This window comes from Astatotilapia calliptera, chromosome 23 (genome assembly GCF_900246225.1).
Source record: "Astatotilapia calliptera chromosome 23, fAstCal1.2, whole genome shotgun sequence".
Lineage (NCBI taxonomy): Eukaryota > Metazoa > Chordata > Actinopteri > Cichliformes > Cichlidae > Astatotilapia > Astatotilapia calliptera.
This window is the reverse complement of record NC_039323.1, coordinates 7,420,081-7,438,711: the sequence shown is the minus strand read 5'-3', so window position 1 is coordinate 7,438,711 and position 18,631 is coordinate 7,420,081. Positions and strand designations below refer to the sequence as shown.

Genomic DNA, 18,631 nt, shown 5'->3' with positions numbered 1-18,631 from the left:
TGTACAGACTTTTACCAGAATGACAAAACTAAATATGTTTCTGTTGTATTTTTATTTAATGTATTTATTTCAGATAGTATTTTTTCACACGTAGTTTTAATTCCTAGTATAGTTTCAGTTGATTATAATAACCTTGTTAAAAACTAGTTATAAAATGGGTGGCTATAATTTATCTGACATTTCAAATAATGTGAAATAACTGATGGGAAAAAGGCATGGCAATGAGCTTTATTGTAGGAAAAGTTATAATTACATGTTATACACACCTGGAAATATAGTATAACCATACACTGATATCAAAATAAGTTACAATATATACTTTTTAAAACTGAAAAACAGGAACCATGTATTATACATGTCTTCAAAGTGTATGGCACTTAGGGGAACAATAAGACAAAATTGCCAAACAGGGAGAAGTTGCATAATATGTGCAGTATTAAACAGTTTGAAGATGAACTAAGCATTGCATTTTCATATGAAGGCAAAAAAGTCATAAAAAACCCTTCATAATAAAATGCTTCTGCTTCTTTGTCACACTGATAAAAATGTCCCCACAGGCTGGTTTCCAAAATAAGTATTTCAGTGTGATTAGTCCCACTTTAGAAAATTTTGAGCTCTCTTTTTTTCCTAGAAACATTCAAAATGTAGCAGCTTTCACGAAAGCGTGAGCTGCCGACAGAAGCTTCGTGTATCTGCGACACGGGGCTGAATTCAGGCACCAGGTGATGGGAGATAGGGGTCAATGTCGGGCAGATTTACAGATTTTGTCATAGACTTCTGGAAAGGCTTCTTTACAACCTAATTCATCTCTCAATTTGTGGTACAACTGTCCATCAAACATCTCCCAGAACTCCTCTCGTTCCATGTAGACATCTGCATACAACATCTGGAATCTACATGCCAACGAAACAGCAAAAGCAGTGTGAATTAAAGCAAAATATTTCATATCACTTTTGTTTCAGATGCTTCAATTTGTTTGCTTAATTTGAGACTCACCCATGAACATCTCTGACAAACTTCTCCAGCTGGCTTGTTGACGATTTAGCTTCAAAATGTTTGACTTTAGGTTCCCCATAAGCCCCGATATCTACATACAGCTCCTCCTCTTGACCTTTGGGGTGAACCATCCCTCTGCCTGGTGGCAGCAGGAATGGACACAGCCACAGTGGGTACACCTAAAACAACACAAACAATTTCAATATTAAAGCACAAGTACCTCATACATAAACTAAGTGCCCGGCACACTGATCCATATCCATATCCACATCTTACTTCAATGTCCTTGTGGAAGCGTGTGATGGCATCCTGCAGATGTTTCATGGGTACCAGCATGTCCTGGAGCACGTGGTGCTGCTCATAGAGACGTCTGATGGTTTCTCCCTGGGTGAGCTTCAGCAGCGAGATCTTGGGAGGCACCATCCAGCCGAAAAGCCAGCGGAACACGGGGTTGTTGCCAAACGGAATAATATCCTGCAGAAAAGGCACAAATGTACGCAGAGATACTAAAATGTCCCTCTGTAATAGAGTGCTGACTCTTTTTTTTTTTTTTTTAAAGCGGAGAATTCCCTGTACTTGATTTTCATGATTCAATGTCTGATTTTAAAATCACAGATCACATCCTTTTTTTTCTGTTTATATATTTTTAAAATTTAAAATTCAAAAGAAACAGAACATGTAGACACACAAACATACGTAAAAATAAAAGAAAATCAGGTTTTAAAAAACTCTTCTTTCTTGAAAGTTTTCTTTCTATCACAGTGAGAATTTTAATTAAATATGACAGTCCTGAAAATACAGTATACCACGACTCTGCTATCAAAATAAGTTACAATATATAAAAACAGGATTTTAGGTGATAGGTTTGTAGCTTGAACCCATCCGCTGGAACGTTGAAGACAATATAATTACACTGCAAAGCAAGACACAAGTAGGCAAAGTTCTTCATGTTACTCATGCATGAGGGAGTCCTGCCTGGAGCCAAGTGTCGTTCCACCACTCGACCTCCGTCAGACTCTCAGCCAGGTTCCCCATAGCACTCCTTTTATTGTGGTTACATGAATATGCATAGGGTCATTAACATATAACATCTTACATAGGTATACATGTAAACAAAGAATTGTGTGTGTGTGTGTGTGTGTGTGTGTGTGTGTGTGGTCAAAGTGTGACCCCATAAACGACTTCCTTAACCTGCTGGTCTGGAAAATCCAACAGTTCATCTAAACAAAAAGCACTTAGACTAGAACAGACGTAGCTACGTTAATCCTACCATAAAACAATAAAACAAGGTACGACCTCTCCATGCTCCTAGGATGTAGGTGTGCATTCCAGTGTGGAATACACACCAAGCCTTTGCAGCCTGCTAAAGATCACAGTCCTATCATTACACAATTGATTATACACCTCTAAGCATATATGGTTAAATATTTCTAAGCATAAATGACAATCAACAATACAAAACCTAACATTAGGATTCTTCTTATTAATCACAGTCTGTAGCCCAAAATTAGAAGTAAAAAGTAATTGCTTTGAAACTGTAAGCTGCACAGAGAACTGATTCATAATCACAGACCAGGGTTAGAATAGCAAGCTGTGACCAGATGTACTAGGATATTGTGATAACTGTTGACCCTACATTTGACATATTATTGATTCTGACATATACTGATCAAGCATAACATTATGACAACTGTTTGTGATGGCTAGACGACTGAGTCAGAGCATCTCCAAATCTGTGTATCTATCAGAAGTGCTCCAAGGAAGCGACAGGGTCATGGGCCGCCAAGAATCACTGTCACTGATGCATGTGGGGATCGAAGGCCTGCTCATGTGGTCTGATCAAACAGACAAGCTGTAGCTCAAACTGCCCAAAAATTTAATGGTGGTTCTGATGGATGGCCAGATGTGTGTGCATCTCTTATCTGATGAATACCTGGCAGCAGAATGTGGTATAGGGAAAAGGGAAGCCGGCAGAGGCTGTGGGCATTGTTCTCCTGGGAAACCCTGGATCCTGCCATCCATGCGGATGTTACTTTGACAGGTACCAACCTACCTAAGCAATGTTGCAGAGCATTTACAGCCTTTCATAGAAACAGTATTCCCTGCTGGCTGTGATATCTTTCAGCAGGATAATGCGTCCTGCCATAAAACAAAAATGGTTTAGGAATGGTTTGAGAAGCACAACAAAAACTTTGAGTTGTTGACTTGGCCCCCAGATTTCCCAGATCCAATCAAGCATCTGTGGGACAAGCAAATCCTGGACAATTAAATGCAATCCATGGAGGCCCCACCTCACAACTTTCAGGATTAAGGATCTGTTGCTAACATCTTGGTGCCACAGTACACATTAGGGGTCCAGAGGAGTCCATGTCTCGACTGGGCGACCAAATATTAGGCAGGTGGTTATAATGTTGTGCCTGATCAGTGTGTCAAATAGCATGGTAGCATCAGTACTGGCTTTAGTCTTCTTACTTTCCACCGGAGGGCAGTGTTAACCTACCAATCACGGTCTGACGCCACCATTTCCAACAACAAAAACGATTCCTATCACAGATTGTCAGTTAGCGATTTAATCAAATCATCATTAAGCCCTGTTTCTGCCTGCTTTTCCCTGCACTGTCAACAAACACAAAATCCTTTGGAAAACAGAGCATCCAAAAGCCCAGAGGTGACTCAACTAAATCTGTCAAACCAATACAATGCATAATTCATCACACCATTTACTGTTACAGAAACAAAGGATGCCAAGCCCTCCTCACTAATGGCTAATGGTGTGTGAGGGTGAGGGATAGGGATAGAGAGACAGAAAGAGACAAAGAGCATGCATTAGAGCCTACTAAAGAGAAGTAAGACAGCAAATTGGTAAGATGATGACAAGCTAAAATGTGACAGATTTATGCACCCCCTCAATATAATCCTAAAGCAGATAAAATCTGTTGTGTGTGAGTACCTGAAGCTCCCAGAAGATACTGCGTGTGTGTCTGTGATAGTAGTGTCTCAGAGGGATGTACTCAACTCCAACGCAGTCTTTCTTCAGGTAGCCCTCCACGTGTTTAAAGAACCAGGGTTTAAAGTGCAGGCCGATTCTGTTAATCTGATGTTGAAGAGGAAACGGGAAGGTTAATATGATAAAACAAATGAAAACAAATCGCAAGCACAGTCAAAGATGCTTTACCTTGTCAGGCTCTGCGTGGTCAGTCATGGTTCCTGTCATGATAACAGCACTATCCAGACTATACTGGAGTCCCTCAACAAATGTGTTCTGCTTGTTCGCAGAAGCTTCGGTGAAGCGTTTACAGATGTTCTCAAGCCCTCTGACTGGCTCATAGTGCAGCTTCACCCAAGGCTTAGCTGGGACTATTTTAATCTCAGCGGCAACCAAGAAGCCCAGAGTGCCACAGGACCACGGGACGGCGTGGAATAGATCCGTGTTCTCCTCCTTTATGAAGAAGAAAATTTTTTTCAAAAGTGTGTGGCCCTCTTCTGAATATGACGGTGAAGAGCCAGGCTTTCTGAGATTAGGCTATTTGTCTCAGTTTTTCTCACATACTTCACAGTAGCGACCAGTTTATCTTCTCACAAAGATCACGCTGTCTGCTTTTGGGGTGAAAAATCATAACATGCAAGTGTGACAAACCAGAAACGGGGCTTGGAACACAGTGTATTTGTCTTTGATGAACCACATTACTGTGTTTAGTTATTTTATTTTACCAGCAAACAGTTGTCATCTTTTGATTCTACATTATAGAACAACGTCTGATAAATAGCCTATTTTTAGCTCGAGAGCGTTAGAGGGAATTACGCAGGAATTTTTACTCAATTCTTGCCCATTTCTGGTAAACAGAAGGACTTAAAATAGATAATATTAACTAGAATAGACTAAACAGAGACAAAAATGATAATCATAACATCAGTGACATAGTAGCTCACCCCAATTCAGAGGTTACTGAAATGTATGAAGTACAGAAAGAAAACTATAGTTTGTGTTGTTATTGGTTGGCTGTATTACACAAACTAATGAGAATACAAATCTATTGTCATTGAGGCTCAGAATCATATCCAGGACAAATGAATTTCCTTTAGCTAAAATCTAGGACTACTAGCGATTGTTATGAAAAATGTAAAACTGCCTGTAAAATGACCAATGTGACACTGATCTTAAGCACAATTGGGATGAAGACTCATCAGGGGTGGGCAATTAATTTTCCCAAGTGGCCACATGAAAAACTAGGCTTGCTGCAGAGGGCAAAACCATCAAACTTATAAAGAGATGAAGTTATTATTTAGCAGAACTGAGTTCAGCTTAAGCTGGGATAGGCTCCAGCACCCTCCTATGCGACCCTGCTAAGGATACGTGGAAGAGAATGGAAGAAACAGTCGTAGTTTCTCATGTGGCCTATTAGGAAAATTAATAGCCCACCCTTGCATTAGGTGATCAGTGTGCACAAGTTTCACTTGATCATAACTTGAGGAGGAGTACTGATTTGTGAACTGTGCAGAAACAGATTAGCTCACTGGTCCTTTGACCAGGTGAGCTAAGAAGGAGAAATGTTTCTATCCACTGAAACTGAGGGTAAAAGTTTCCATAGTTATTTTTCATGGTGGAATTTTAGTGCTTTCTTGCTAATGAACCTTCTACCATGAATTAAAACCATGCTAATATAGTGAACACCAGATACTCCATCTGAGCAAAGCTGATTTCACTGCCTATGGATATTTCTTCAAATATAAAAGCAGAGACAGCGTAATTGAAATCATAATTTTGTTATCTCAAAAAGCAGAGATAATTTAGTAACGCATGAGTGCAAGGATGGCATACTAACCCACAAAACTCTCTTTAGAATACAAGCTCCTGGACTCAGACATATATCATCTATATACTTAACACAAAATCAATACTCACCTCTGTGCAGCGTACTAAACTGCCATCAGCTAGAACCAGTTCATAGGCAACACAGATGTGCTGAAACAGCCCATAAATATGGGATGACGACTCTATGCCGGTACCCATCACTAGCCCACCTGAGAGAGGACAGAGAATCATAAACGTCCTTTACTAATTCAATTTCTACCCGGGTGAGTACAACACCAGGCGGACACATGAGCAGACAGGAACATCTGCCTGCTGTGAGTGTGCGCGCGTGTTTGGACATGAGGATAAATGAATGTACTGCGGCCTGATTGGAAAACATTAGACTGTTGATGCGTTGTTTATAACATCAGGAAATCCATTATGAAACCCAATCCAGGGGTGTTTCCAACACTGCAGCCATTTCCTCCCAGTTTCGTCTTTTGAGCTACAACATCAGTCCTCTAATGCGATTAGAAAAGTCGTTGAGGCTCTAAACAGGATGCAGTGACTGACAGAGGAAATGCAGGATTTACATCAGTGAAATCGGTGTCGACATCATCGGTACATCTCTCTATTTGCAGAAACCACAGAAGGTGCCGATCCATGATTCCAATGAAAATAAAGCACAACGTACCCACAGTGAGGTCATCCAGCTCTGGCAGCACTGGCAATGTCCAGCCGATGGAATTGAGGAGAGCGGTGACTTGACCCATGTTTGCCAGCGGTTCAACTCTAACCACCTAAAAAACAAATATATTTTTAAGTAACAATCCACCAGCAGGTTCTCCTGCTTCCATCTCACCCTCCTTTGTCACACCAACCCCTCTGCATGTCATTCTTCACTACAGCTTCCTCTTTTGCTTCTGCCTGCCAACTCTATATTCAACACTATCCCTCCTCAAACACATGTCCAAATCATGTTGCCTCTCTATCTTTGTCTCAAAAGATAGATCCTCACAATTTACGTGGAACTCGTGCCTGCATGAAAGTATTGAGCCAAATAATTAGACAATCTGCCTTGCAGAAATAAACACTTTCTGTGAATGTAAGAAATGGCCTCAGTCTATCCATCCATGTACAAACTGTTTGATTCCAACACTGTCTGGACTATTTGGACTGCATGGACTACATGGACATTTATAAACTGCTCAGTCTACCTTAAAGACTAAGGGTTAAGGACGATCAATAATTTTCAGTCGCTGGTCGAGAATAGTTTTCCACTTTTAATTAGGTCTTCAATTTCTCTCAAAGTTTTAACACTTAACATTAATGTCTGGTTAAGATATTGCAATAATTTACCCAACTTTTATCTGATTGGCTCATTGTTGCTGAGTTTTATAAATAAACAGACAAAATCAATCAAATAGCTGCCATTCACATCATAAAACAAGACGTGGTAAATTAACATAGCCATTCTTTTCCCTACAGATAGAAAGTTTTTATTATTGCGGTAATATGTTTTAATGATAGATGTCAAAGTGCAGTTTTTTAAAATAATACCTCTATTGTATTTTCATTACTATCTGACTTACTATCTGGGGAACTTGACAGAACTGAGCCCAGGTTGATGCTGTTTCATCAGTTACAAATATTTCTGGTTGAGTTCACAGATACGAAACACTTGGAGTTGAGTTTGTTGCCCCCTCATACCTGCCTCTTTGTGTCCACCTCTAGAATGTCCATCATGTTGATCATAATGTTCTTGTGGGTTTTCTTGTACTTGCCCACTCTGAGAGACACGGTGAGCCAGCCAGGGCGACCTGTACACATGTAGGTCTTAGTGCCCTCCTTTCTCCAGTCGCGCACCTGAAATGTCACATATGGAGATGTCATGGTTGGTATCCATTAGGTGACAATGTATATGAGAGGACATTTTTCCTAAGATAGTTTTCCTGTATATGAAAGCCTGCATGACATGGGGATAAGCAAAATCCTTTTAGTGATACAGCTGTTGAGTGATCAGTTAATAAGTTTAAGTTATTGAATAACTGATTCCCTTTAAATGAGTCTAATTAGTTGAGGTGAAGCCACACCACTGTTTAACTTTACAAAGCTGCTTGTAATCCACAGAATATACACACACAGTACATGTTATCCCATCTGAATCAAAAGCAGCCTGTTAAAGTTTTCACAAGCATGACTCACTGCAAACAACACATGAAACTTTATGATCACTAACTATTTGACTGTAATTGTTATTGATCATTAAATATCACGGTGGCCCAAATTAAAAGGGACGACTCTGCAACATGAATGAAACATTGAGATGTAATAGAAATGAAGCTGCGTGCCTTATTAGTTTAGTAATGATGGATTGCATTTATATAGTAATGACTGAAAAGGACAGTGCAGCTCTGACACCTGTTCACGCGGACACGCTCACCTGTCTCTGGATGTCTCGCACGCGCTGGTCGTGCAGTTTGGGCGCAGAACACATCTTGAAAATGAGCCACGCTCTCGCATAGTAATACGCATCAAATATAACGGAGAGCGGCAGCAGGAACAAGCACACAAATATCCACCTCTGGTGAACTATCACGTAATCTAGACCTTTGACTTTGATCCATAGCAGGAACAAAACCACCAAACCTCCTAAATACAACAGTGGAACCATCGTGTCCGGGCAGATCGGCACTCACTCTCCTCTCTTTCCAAACTAAAGATATCCGCTTCACTTCTCAGCTGGGGAAGTAGCGCTTTGGTGAACTCTGTATTGATTATCCCAACCCTCAAAACTCGATTTCTGATCACCCCTTCGCTGGGATAGGTGAGCACGGCTAGGTGGTAGGCAAGCCCCTCCCCTGCTTAACATTGATTGGGCGATAATACCAAAGGGGCGGAACCTGTCATGTAAGCTTTAAGTTAACTGGTCCACTAAGTGACTGAAGGGAATGCCAGAAAAGTAGCCTTTTTGTTGTTTACCCAATCACGGAGCACGCAGGCTGTCACACCATGCACCCTGTCCTCAAGACTGTGTTACAACACTGTATTTACACAGTATCACAGGTTGGACCCTGTAGTTTAATGCGGACACTTTAAGTTTAAATTAACTTCTGTAGTTTCTTGCAGAAGCAGGCTTTGTCATAATCAGTGCATGAATGCACTCCCAACATGTCCATGGCTGTAGGTCAGTTACATGCATTGTTTTCCCCATCTTTTATAAAGTAACTGGTCCATTTGATACATGTTCATTTATAGTGTGCGCATGTAAATCAGTGGATAGTAATAAATCTAAGTGCGCCTACCCCCTTTGGTGCAGATTAGCTGTTGAAAGGAGAGACATTAATGATCCTTTCTGGTCGAATCAAAGCAGCCTACCTTTCCACAGTATTGGCATCATTAGGTTAAATGTCTGGAGTTTGTGTTTACTACTAATAGCAAAATTAAAAAGCTAAAATTGTCACAATTACACCTTTTAAAATAAAAGCTGACCTATATCTGAATACATTTTCACAAGCATGCGCTTAGCCAGCTATGAGGCCACCAAGGTTCACAGTGTGGTCTTTTTTAAATTCATTTTTTTAAATTTTATTTTGGAGTTTAAAATAAAAATTGAAGCCAAATGAAAGTAGACACTCAGTTTCAGATTATTTTTGGCATTTAGATTGGACATCCCTTTTTTTGGTCCTCTCAGCCATACAGCTGTGTCTGTGAGCTCACAAGCCCCACACACTTGCTGTTCGAACTTTCTGTCTCTGAGGGGCAATAGGTGGTGGACTTGATATGGCAGACTTGAAGATGTTAAGGCTTTTTTCTACAGTGGTCAAGATGGACAGATTAGAAATGACATCGAGCCAGCTCAGGTTCCAGCGGTTTGGAGACAAAGTTAGAGAAGAAAAGCTGAGATGGTTTGGACATGTGCAGAGGACAGATAGACTCGACAAAGGATGTAAAAGATGGAGCTACCAGCCATGAAGAGACGAGGAAGACCACAGAGAAAATGTAGTGAAGGAGGACAATCCACAAGATTGTGTGACATAAGACGATGTGAGGGATAGGGTTAGATGGAGGCAGATGATCTGCAGTGGGGATTTAAAAGGAGCAGAGAAAAGAAGAAGGGGAAGGAGCTTAACAGCCAACTTTTAGACAGACTATGACTAAATCTATCATCACGTTAAGTTTTAGGATGCATTGGTGCAAATGACTGGGATGTCTTCATAAAGGCAAATCAAGTAGCTTCTATTGTCATTTCTGATCTGAGCGCCCTAACCTCATCTGAACCTCATCTGCTCCTGACAAATACCTCCTACAATATAATACCAGATTGACAGGTCTCAGTCCATAACAACAACCTAAAGGTCCAGGTGAAAATGGCTTGTTTATATCAGACGTCAAAGGACTATGGCCAGACTGCTTCAAGTTGATAGTCAGGCAACAATAACTCAAATTACCACTCGTTACAACAATGATATGCAGCAGAGCATCTCTGAATGCACTTTACATCCACATCGAACCTTAAAGCAGATGGACTGCAGTATAAGACCACACCAGGTGCCACTCCTGTCAGCTAAGAATGGTAAATTGAGGCTGCAATTCAGGTACACCAAAACTGCATTACATAAGTTTAGAAAGATGCTGCCTGCTCTAATGAGTCTTGATTTCTGCTGCTTTCATTCAGATGGTATGGTGAGAATTTGGCATAAATGACATAAAAGCATGAATCCATGCAGCATTGTATCATTGTTTTGGGCTGGAGGTAATGGTTTAATGATTAGGGCATTATCTTGAGCCCCTTAGTATAAACTGAGCATCATCTGTACACCACAGCCTGTCTGAGTATTGTTGCCATCCTTTAATGGCCACAGTGTCCCCATCCTCTGATGGCTACTTCCAGCAGGATAACATATCATGTAACAAATCCCAAGTCATTTCAAAAATGATTTCTGGAACACAACAATAAGTTCAGTCTCGTCAAGTGGCCTCCACTGTCACCAGATCTCAATCCAATAGAGCACTTTTGGGATGTGGTGGAACAGGAGATTCCCATCATGGATGTGCAGCCAACAAATCTGGAGCAGCTGTGCGATGCTGTCATGTCAACATCGGTTAAAATCTCTGGAATGTTTCCAGCACCTTTGCCATAAAGAACTAAATTTACTCTTAAAGCAAAAGGGGGTCAAACATGGTGCCAGCAAGGTGTACTTAATAATGTGTCCATTATTAAGTTTACATTGGTCAGTAATTAACCCTGTAACAAATTCAGTAGGTGTTTTTCATCAAACTATGTGGTAAGCAAAAATGGAAAATCCTCTTCCAAGTAATTTTTTTTAAAAGGAAGCATCCTTTATATGTCACTCTAACTTGTTCACGATCTGCTGCTGTGATGTGGATTGTTTCATAATGTGGAAAACATATTATTGTTACAGGATATAGGACTGAACTTGTGTCTATTTTACATCCAGTACGTCCATTTATGTTTAGAGAAGTGGTTTTGGCACTCTCTCTCTCTCCCTCTTACTCTCTTTCTCTCTGAAACACACACACACACACACACACACACACACACACACACACACACACACACACACACACACACACACACACACACACAGGGCTAAAGTGGTACCCTTCAGCCTTCAGACACATTAGACAGAGGGAGGGTGGGGCGCCAGTAAAGATTTCTTAATGGGCTCGGCCGCTCTCTCGTCCATCTGCCTTGATGATAAACACACAGCTACTCAACATTAGCTTGATGCGCCTCAAAGCAGTCGACATTTTATTTCTCTTTATTTTTCAACAAACTGTCACTTTTAGGACTTTTCCGCTGCTGGAGACCAACAAAGCAAGAACCAACACACATGGTGAATGATCAGGAGTATTTTATCAGTAATGGAGATGGAAATGACGGGATCAAAAGAGTAAAAATTAGGAGGAATTCCATGTCACAGGATTTCTGGAACTGTGGAGTAAATTTTTTGGATGCCTGGTCAGTGTCAGAGCGCATGGGGAACACACTTTGTGAGTCTGTTTATGTGTGAGTGACACTAACCAGCCGGTCACAGCCACACAGTAACCTCTGAAACAGTTAACAGTCCTGGAGAAGGATGCCTTCCCTGCATCATGGAGCAATCTTCACCGGAGCCTTCCTCATTGTGACTGGGGGGTCCACAGCCTTCCTGACTTCATCCCAGAGTCGCCTGCAGGCTTTCTCCCTCTGCTGTGTGGTGCTGGGGGTGGTCATGCTCATCCTTGGGTTATTTTGGGCTATGAACAGCAAAAGTGCTGCTAATTACAACCACAGCGAGTACGACCAAGAGTGCCCGCATTATTCGTACGAATACACCAACTACCCCGGCCAAGCCTACTTCACTTCCCCAGGGAATCGGTTCCCAGAGTCCCAGTCAGTGTTTCTGCCCAGGTGGGTGAAAGAAAAATAAGCTCAGTTCGTATTATTAGATCTGCTTTTGTTGATCTTGTTACCATAAACTAGAAATTATGAGTCCAACTATTCATAGCAGGTTTTCTAAACAAACAAAGAAATGAAAAAAGACATTTATTTAATCCAAAGAGTAGATCTTATCGTGAGACAGTTATCTACACGGCTAATGTCTGCTTTGTCTTGTTGTCCACTTCCCAGTCATCCATGTCCTTTTTGGACAGAGGCATCCTTCTATACAATTAAATGTCAAAGAGGCTTAAATACAATGACAGTACATTGTCGTCTATTCTAGACACACCCTTTTTGTACTGTTTTTTAATTTTATTTTAGCCAAAAAGCACAAACAAGGTCAAATAAATCTAAAGAGAAAGAAATGACATCTTTCACACTGATGACTGTGAACAACCTTGAAAAATACCCGATTACTTTAACACCATAAAGACAAGATAGAAAATGGTCTAAATAAAGTGACTACAAATTAAAAGAAACAGACTATTTGTTCTCAGGCTCTTTAGATGAGAAGACTCAGACTCCAGACTGGTGTCTGTAGCTAAAGGTACATTTAGAACCAGGAGATTAATTCAATTCAATTCAATTCAATTCAATTCAATTCAATTCAATTCAATTCAATTCAATTCAATTCAATTCTATGCTATTCTATTAGATTTATATAGCCCCACTTCACAACACACTCTCCTCAAGGTGCTTTATAGTGTAAGGTACAGACTTAACAAGAACACCCTACTGCCTGTTATAAAGACTATACATGTTGGTTACAGCTATGCTGACTCATGACTTGGCTGTGTATAAATATAATGGGTTTTTCCACTGAGAATTGCACAGATAATTTCCTTACAATGCAGTGTTTTTGGTGGGAAAACCCGAGTCCTCTGATTCATTTGCGTGTTATTTCCTCATTTTCTAGCCACCTAAAAGGTGCAGAACAAGCACACCTGGCAACAGTGACACACTGTTGCAGGACAGTGTTCCCTTAGTCCTAGACCTAAGGCTTGCATTGGTCTCCAACTTCCCAGATATAGATGCATTTAAGCATCCAAAGGATGGGCCAGAAGAAGCACTAAAAACCCAACCCATAATTATCAGGTTGCAAATGATCCACTACCCCAGTGCCAGACACCACAAAACATCCCAAGAGAAACTGTGTTCGAACTGAGGTGGGCCTATGGAGAACGTGCTTTTTCAATCCACCAGGGGATAAAGGAAGTAGCTTTACTGACTGATTAGTATAAGTACTTGTTTGCACTCTGATAAATGAACACGGAAGTCACAGTTAATGATGTTGGACAACTCAAGGCAATTGTCTGTTTATTAAGATTTAATCCTACATCAAGTAAAGATCTACAATTAACCTGACAGAGAAATGTGTCTTGAAGGGGGTTGGTTGATGCAAAGTGTGTGCAAAATGTGCTACCTGCGGACTAACAGTTTCCCCGTTTATGTCTTTATGATGAACTAAGTGTCTAAGTTTACATTTATACATCAGAAATGACAATATTCTGATCTTAGATGTCTCTCTCCAAGTATGAATACTCGTGTTGTGCAAAGCTTCAAATATTGCTTTATTTTAGAAAGTTATGCTATTTCTTTAATCAAGCATGCCTCAGGAATAAGCACCTTAGTGATCCAAAGGCAGCCAACCTGCTGCTGCTGTTTGATTAGAGGCGGTTAGTGAAATAAACATGTGCAAGACTCAAGGCTACAGAGGTGACTAAAAAGCTTTGCATCACTTTAAACATGTCAATGTGACAATTAGGCCTCTGTTTGGCAGGAAGCAGCACTAGAGACAGTCTTGCATATCATCTCTACAACCCCTGATACCTCAGAATTCGGTAATACATATCAGTTTATGGTTACATGTGAATGATCTCACACGATGTCTTACTTTCTCTGAATGTAGGACGATGGAGCGCCACAGGCATGCTGCTCGAGGTGAAGATTTCGACTACCCCCCAATGATTATGGAATCTGGTGGTTTCAGTCCAACTCCTCATCCTCCTCCATGGCTGGGACCCCCACCTCCATATGAGGTTGCCATCAAGACAACATGTAGCTCCACACACCTGCGGCGTGCATACTCAGACACACACCTGGCATCAGAGCCCTTGTTTGGACAGTCAAGGGAGATCAGCTTTGAGGTGTGATGACTGGGGATCCTGCTCAGACTATGCTGTAGTTTTCTTTTCATAGTAACAAACTTTTTCACTCACTTGAAGCATGGGTCTTTCTTGGTCTTAGCATGCTTTCTGCAAGTTTCCTGTAATTTAAATTATGCAATGATGCTAAGGTTAAATGCATTGAGAGTATATATAAAAGGGGCTGAAGGGATGCCACACACTGGTTTGCAAAGTCCCATTTTGAAGCCTCAACTTTAGCACAACGAGCACAAATAATTTGCTTAAAATGCTCCAAAAGGCACAAAACCTCATAGAGAGATTTAGATCAATGGAGTGACTTGAATTATCAGAGCTGAAGCCAAACACCAAAGCGCCATCTGCTCACCCCCACCTGCAATAATAATTACAACTTTAAGCCTTAACATGTACAGTTGATAAAAGGCGAGATTTAGAGATGAAGATCAAAACCGTCTGCTCTACCACGATGAAAACATTTACTTTTTCCTCTCATGTTCTCATATTTCATCAACAAGCATTTCAACATGGGGACCCCTCAGGTTTGGAGCCAGCCTTATGTAGTCTTTAAAGGAACTTCCATGTGGCTTCATTTTTCAACCCATGGTGTTGCCACTTGGTTAAATTTCTATCCATCATTGGAGGCTGGAGCTTATTTCAGTGGTCTTGGGACAAGAGGTGGGGCTAACACAAAGAAACATTAAGCTAAGATGCTTTCATAGTCTTTGGACTGTGGGAGGAAACCGGAGTACCAGGAGAAAACTCACAAAGGGAGGCACATGAAAAACATGCACACTCCACACAGAAAGGCACCAGCTAGATTCAAAACCAGGACCTTGTTGCTGCAAAGTAAAATCTGAATAACAGCACCATTGTGCTGGTCTTGGTTAAATGCATAAGATACCAAATTCATCTTTATTTGACCAAATTAAAGCTTTTTAAACTAACACTGATATATTTATACACAAGAAATTCAATGCCAGGTCCTGTGGATGTGATGCAGGCAGTCACCCATCTATGCCTGGACTACCTAAATGTCTGGATCTTTTGCTGAGGAATTGCTCTCCATTCCTGGATGAGTGCAGTCTGCAGCTGCACAGTCGTCCATGGTTGTGGCTGCCTCTGTTCAACATGTTCACCCAATAGTGCCAATATTGCATTTTGTTGAGTCAAAATGTACACAAAAGTCATGGTTTTATGAGAGGCTACATGTTAGTTTAAACAGTAAATTCCAGCCTTTATGCTAAGCTTTCCCACACCAGAAACATTAAGCGCCATGGAGACTTAATGAAAAAGAAAACCTACAAAGTACTGGGAATGCTGTATTCATCATTTCTTTAAATTTCTGTTTAACTGATCTGGACAACTGGATAATCCTCCTCTGTGGGATGGGGATTGTGGCTTTCAAACAATGCAGATGTTCTCTGGGAATAGCAATCCTTCAGTTCATGTGCCACACATGTACTCATCAGCTCGGTGAGGGCAGGGGAACGATGACTCATCTAACCATATGAGTTTTTCCACTGCTTGATAGACCACTGCAGCTCACTGGCAATGCTGCATGAGTTTCAAGGGTTACAAAATGACCTATTGTGCCCTCACAGTTGCTGTCATTAGTAGGATCCCTTTGTGCGTTCGCATTTTTAAAACATTTTAACATGACTACTGTTGTTGTAATACAGTGCAACATGGAAATCAACTATTAGAGGCCTTAAACATATTTCTCTTTAAGCATGTGACATTCAGGTGCTGTCTGAAATCTACAACTTTAAAGATTTGAGGAATGGATCAACCCCAAATGCCTTTATATGCTTTTAGTTTTTTAAATAGAATAAAAGTTAAACAAGGAAGTTAGGGAAAGGAGACTTTGAGCAAGAAAGACTTTTCAGAACAGTTCAAACTCGGAAGCAGAAAAGTACCCTTCTGTGTTTATAACATATCAATCAAAGATAGTAAACTAGACAAAACTATGGTGTTAATCATGATTATGTTTGTGTCTTTTGTCTCTCCAAGTTCGTTTTCATTCTATCGTAAAATTTAAAAAAAAAAAAAAAAAGCCCTGGATTTTTTTTCTGTTCTTGGTCGCGTATCAGACTGCTCGTCATTTATTCTTCACAGTTTATTATATTATAAACTACAGTGACATATGAGCACCTCTCAAACGGAACATGAGTCACAGGATCATGGTTGTCTCCCCGTGTAGCTTGGAACTGTTTGTTTAGCTCTGAATATGCATGTATCTGCTATGCGCTTGGAAAAGGCAACTCAAGAGAGAACTGTGCATTGATTTCAGTCTCTGTGAGAGTGTGATTTCAACTTTGTTTAATAAAAACAAAAAAGCTGACAGTCTCAGATGTTTGATTGTCTCATTAACCAGGAAAGATGACAGGATTTAAGGCTGTACTGCCACACTGCCGTGTAATAACTGAAAATAAAGCATTTAGCATTTTTTGGCAAGTATAAGCGTGTTTCCAAAATACTGCATTTATAAATGCAATTTGCAGACTTTTTTGTGTGATTGATACATTTGATAGAGAACAGATCAGAAAAAATAGCAGCAGACGAGCATATAAATGTATGTTGATGTGTTGTCTGATGGGGTTTCACTAAAACTATCAAAATGAATGTTTTTAATCTTTTAATCAGGAAACAGTGTTATCAGCCTGAAACACACTGGCTTCCCCAAAATGCCCTGTTTACATCACAGCATACTGGCTGAGAGCCACTGGTCTAACTTTCAATAAATCTTAATGCAGCTTGATGTTGCTGAGCTTTCAGCTGAGACCACTATCAATACCAGTGATTGCTTAGAGCAACTTTTACTCACACAGTGCTGCATCATTTGGCTCTCACCGTTTCTGTTGCACTGAGACTTCCATTTAATCTGTTTGGAATCAAAGTTCAGTCACCCAACTGATTTATTCAGGGAATTTAATTATGACCCTAACCATTTATAAATAATAATACAAAAAAGAAGAAGAAAGAAAAATAAAAACAAACTTTTATTACAGGCTTGCAGGGGCCCCTCTTGCCATCATCCTGGGTAGTCTGACCTACCTACTTTCTCCCCATATCATTAAAGCCCCTGTTTCCAGGCATCAAGTAGGCCAAATTGGTCTACTTGGGCGGGTAGTTTCTGGCCCCTGGACTGCATGTTTGACACTCTTGTTTAAGACTTGTGCTTTAGGTAACAAGTTAGATCAAAGATAATGATCAGTAATGGAGCGATTACTAACGCAGTCGTGCGTCACGGAGCTGCATTTTCAGTTTTTTCCGAATCAATCATTAATAATAAGCCAGTCGTTTCCTCCACTATCAGCCTGTATTTCATTTGTAGGCTGTGATCATCCTGCTCCCCACCAGGCGCTTCTTCAGCTCGGCTTAATAGCCTACCCTATATATCTTGCTTTACGCAGAGTTTATCGCCCCGTGTATAAGAGAGGGCTATAACTGTCTCTCTCTCTCTCTCTCTCTGTGCAAACAGCTTTACCAAACATAGGCTAAGTGACAATGTTCAGACCCAGTGGACGCCCTGCCCTCCATTCCTCGTCATCGAAACCCTTCCTAGTGAGGAGGGAAAAAACACACTTCCTCACAGCGCACGTCCCTGCTGCTGCTGCTGCTGTTGCTGGGGCCAGATGAAAGCCACACAGTATTCTTCAAGCATGCGACATCAGCTGCTATCCAACAGATTTTCGGTATCGTAATCGTTCCCCTCCAAAAAACAAAAACGGATATGCTTCTTCCGGGAGGGAATAAAGCAGAGACGCAGAGGAGCACATCATGAGAGAGGCGCCGCGGATTCTCAGGATATACGGACTGAACCGGACGGACTGCTTTCCCCACATTTTATTCACAGATCGGGAAACAGGCACACGTGTTAAAGTTGATGGCAAGGAGAAGAGTGATGGTCACACTTTCAGTCCACGCATTAGCTGAACATCTTCTCACCGCGACTTCCTATCAGGTAGAGAGGGGATCGATGTTTATCACAACGAGAACGCACGAGAGATCATTTACATGTTGCACGCAATCCGGTTTTTCCTCTTCAAGTCGCTTTCATTTTGTAATGTTGCATCTGTGTAGTTTCTCTTTTGTAGTCTTGCATCTTAGCCTTTTTGTTTCTCTCCCCTCAGACAGGTTGTGGTTGAGGTGAAGGTACAGCTGTAGCTGGAAGAAGTAAACACCTTAACGCAGAAGCTCTGGAGATGTCGGTCCACCATGGCACGCTGCTTTGTCTGGGCGTGCTGATGA

General features: G+C 40.9%; 1 protein-coding gene across 1 annotated transcript; it reads right to left on the bottom strand.

The window, feature by feature from the left end:
• Nucleotides 1–211: 211 nt before the first annotated feature.
• Nucleotides 212–8,616, bottom strand: dhcr24 (24-dehydrocholesterol reductase). The gene is made up of 9 exons (XM_026159761.1): nucleotides 8,232–8,616; nucleotides 7,499–7,654; nucleotides 6,483–6,588; nucleotides 5,900–6,018; nucleotides 4,172–4,435; nucleotides 3,947–4,090; nucleotides 1,273–1,470; nucleotides 997–1,175; nucleotides 212–893 (listed from the first exon to the last, which is right to left on the bottom strand). The coding sequence occupies exons 1-9, from the start codon at nucleotides 8,460–8,462 to the stop codon at nucleotides 740–742; spliced, it is 1,551 nt and encodes a 516-aa protein (XP_026015546.1). The 5' UTR covers nucleotides 8,463–8,616; the 3' UTR covers nucleotides 212–739.
• Nucleotides 8,617–18,631: the final 10,015 nt, after the last annotated feature.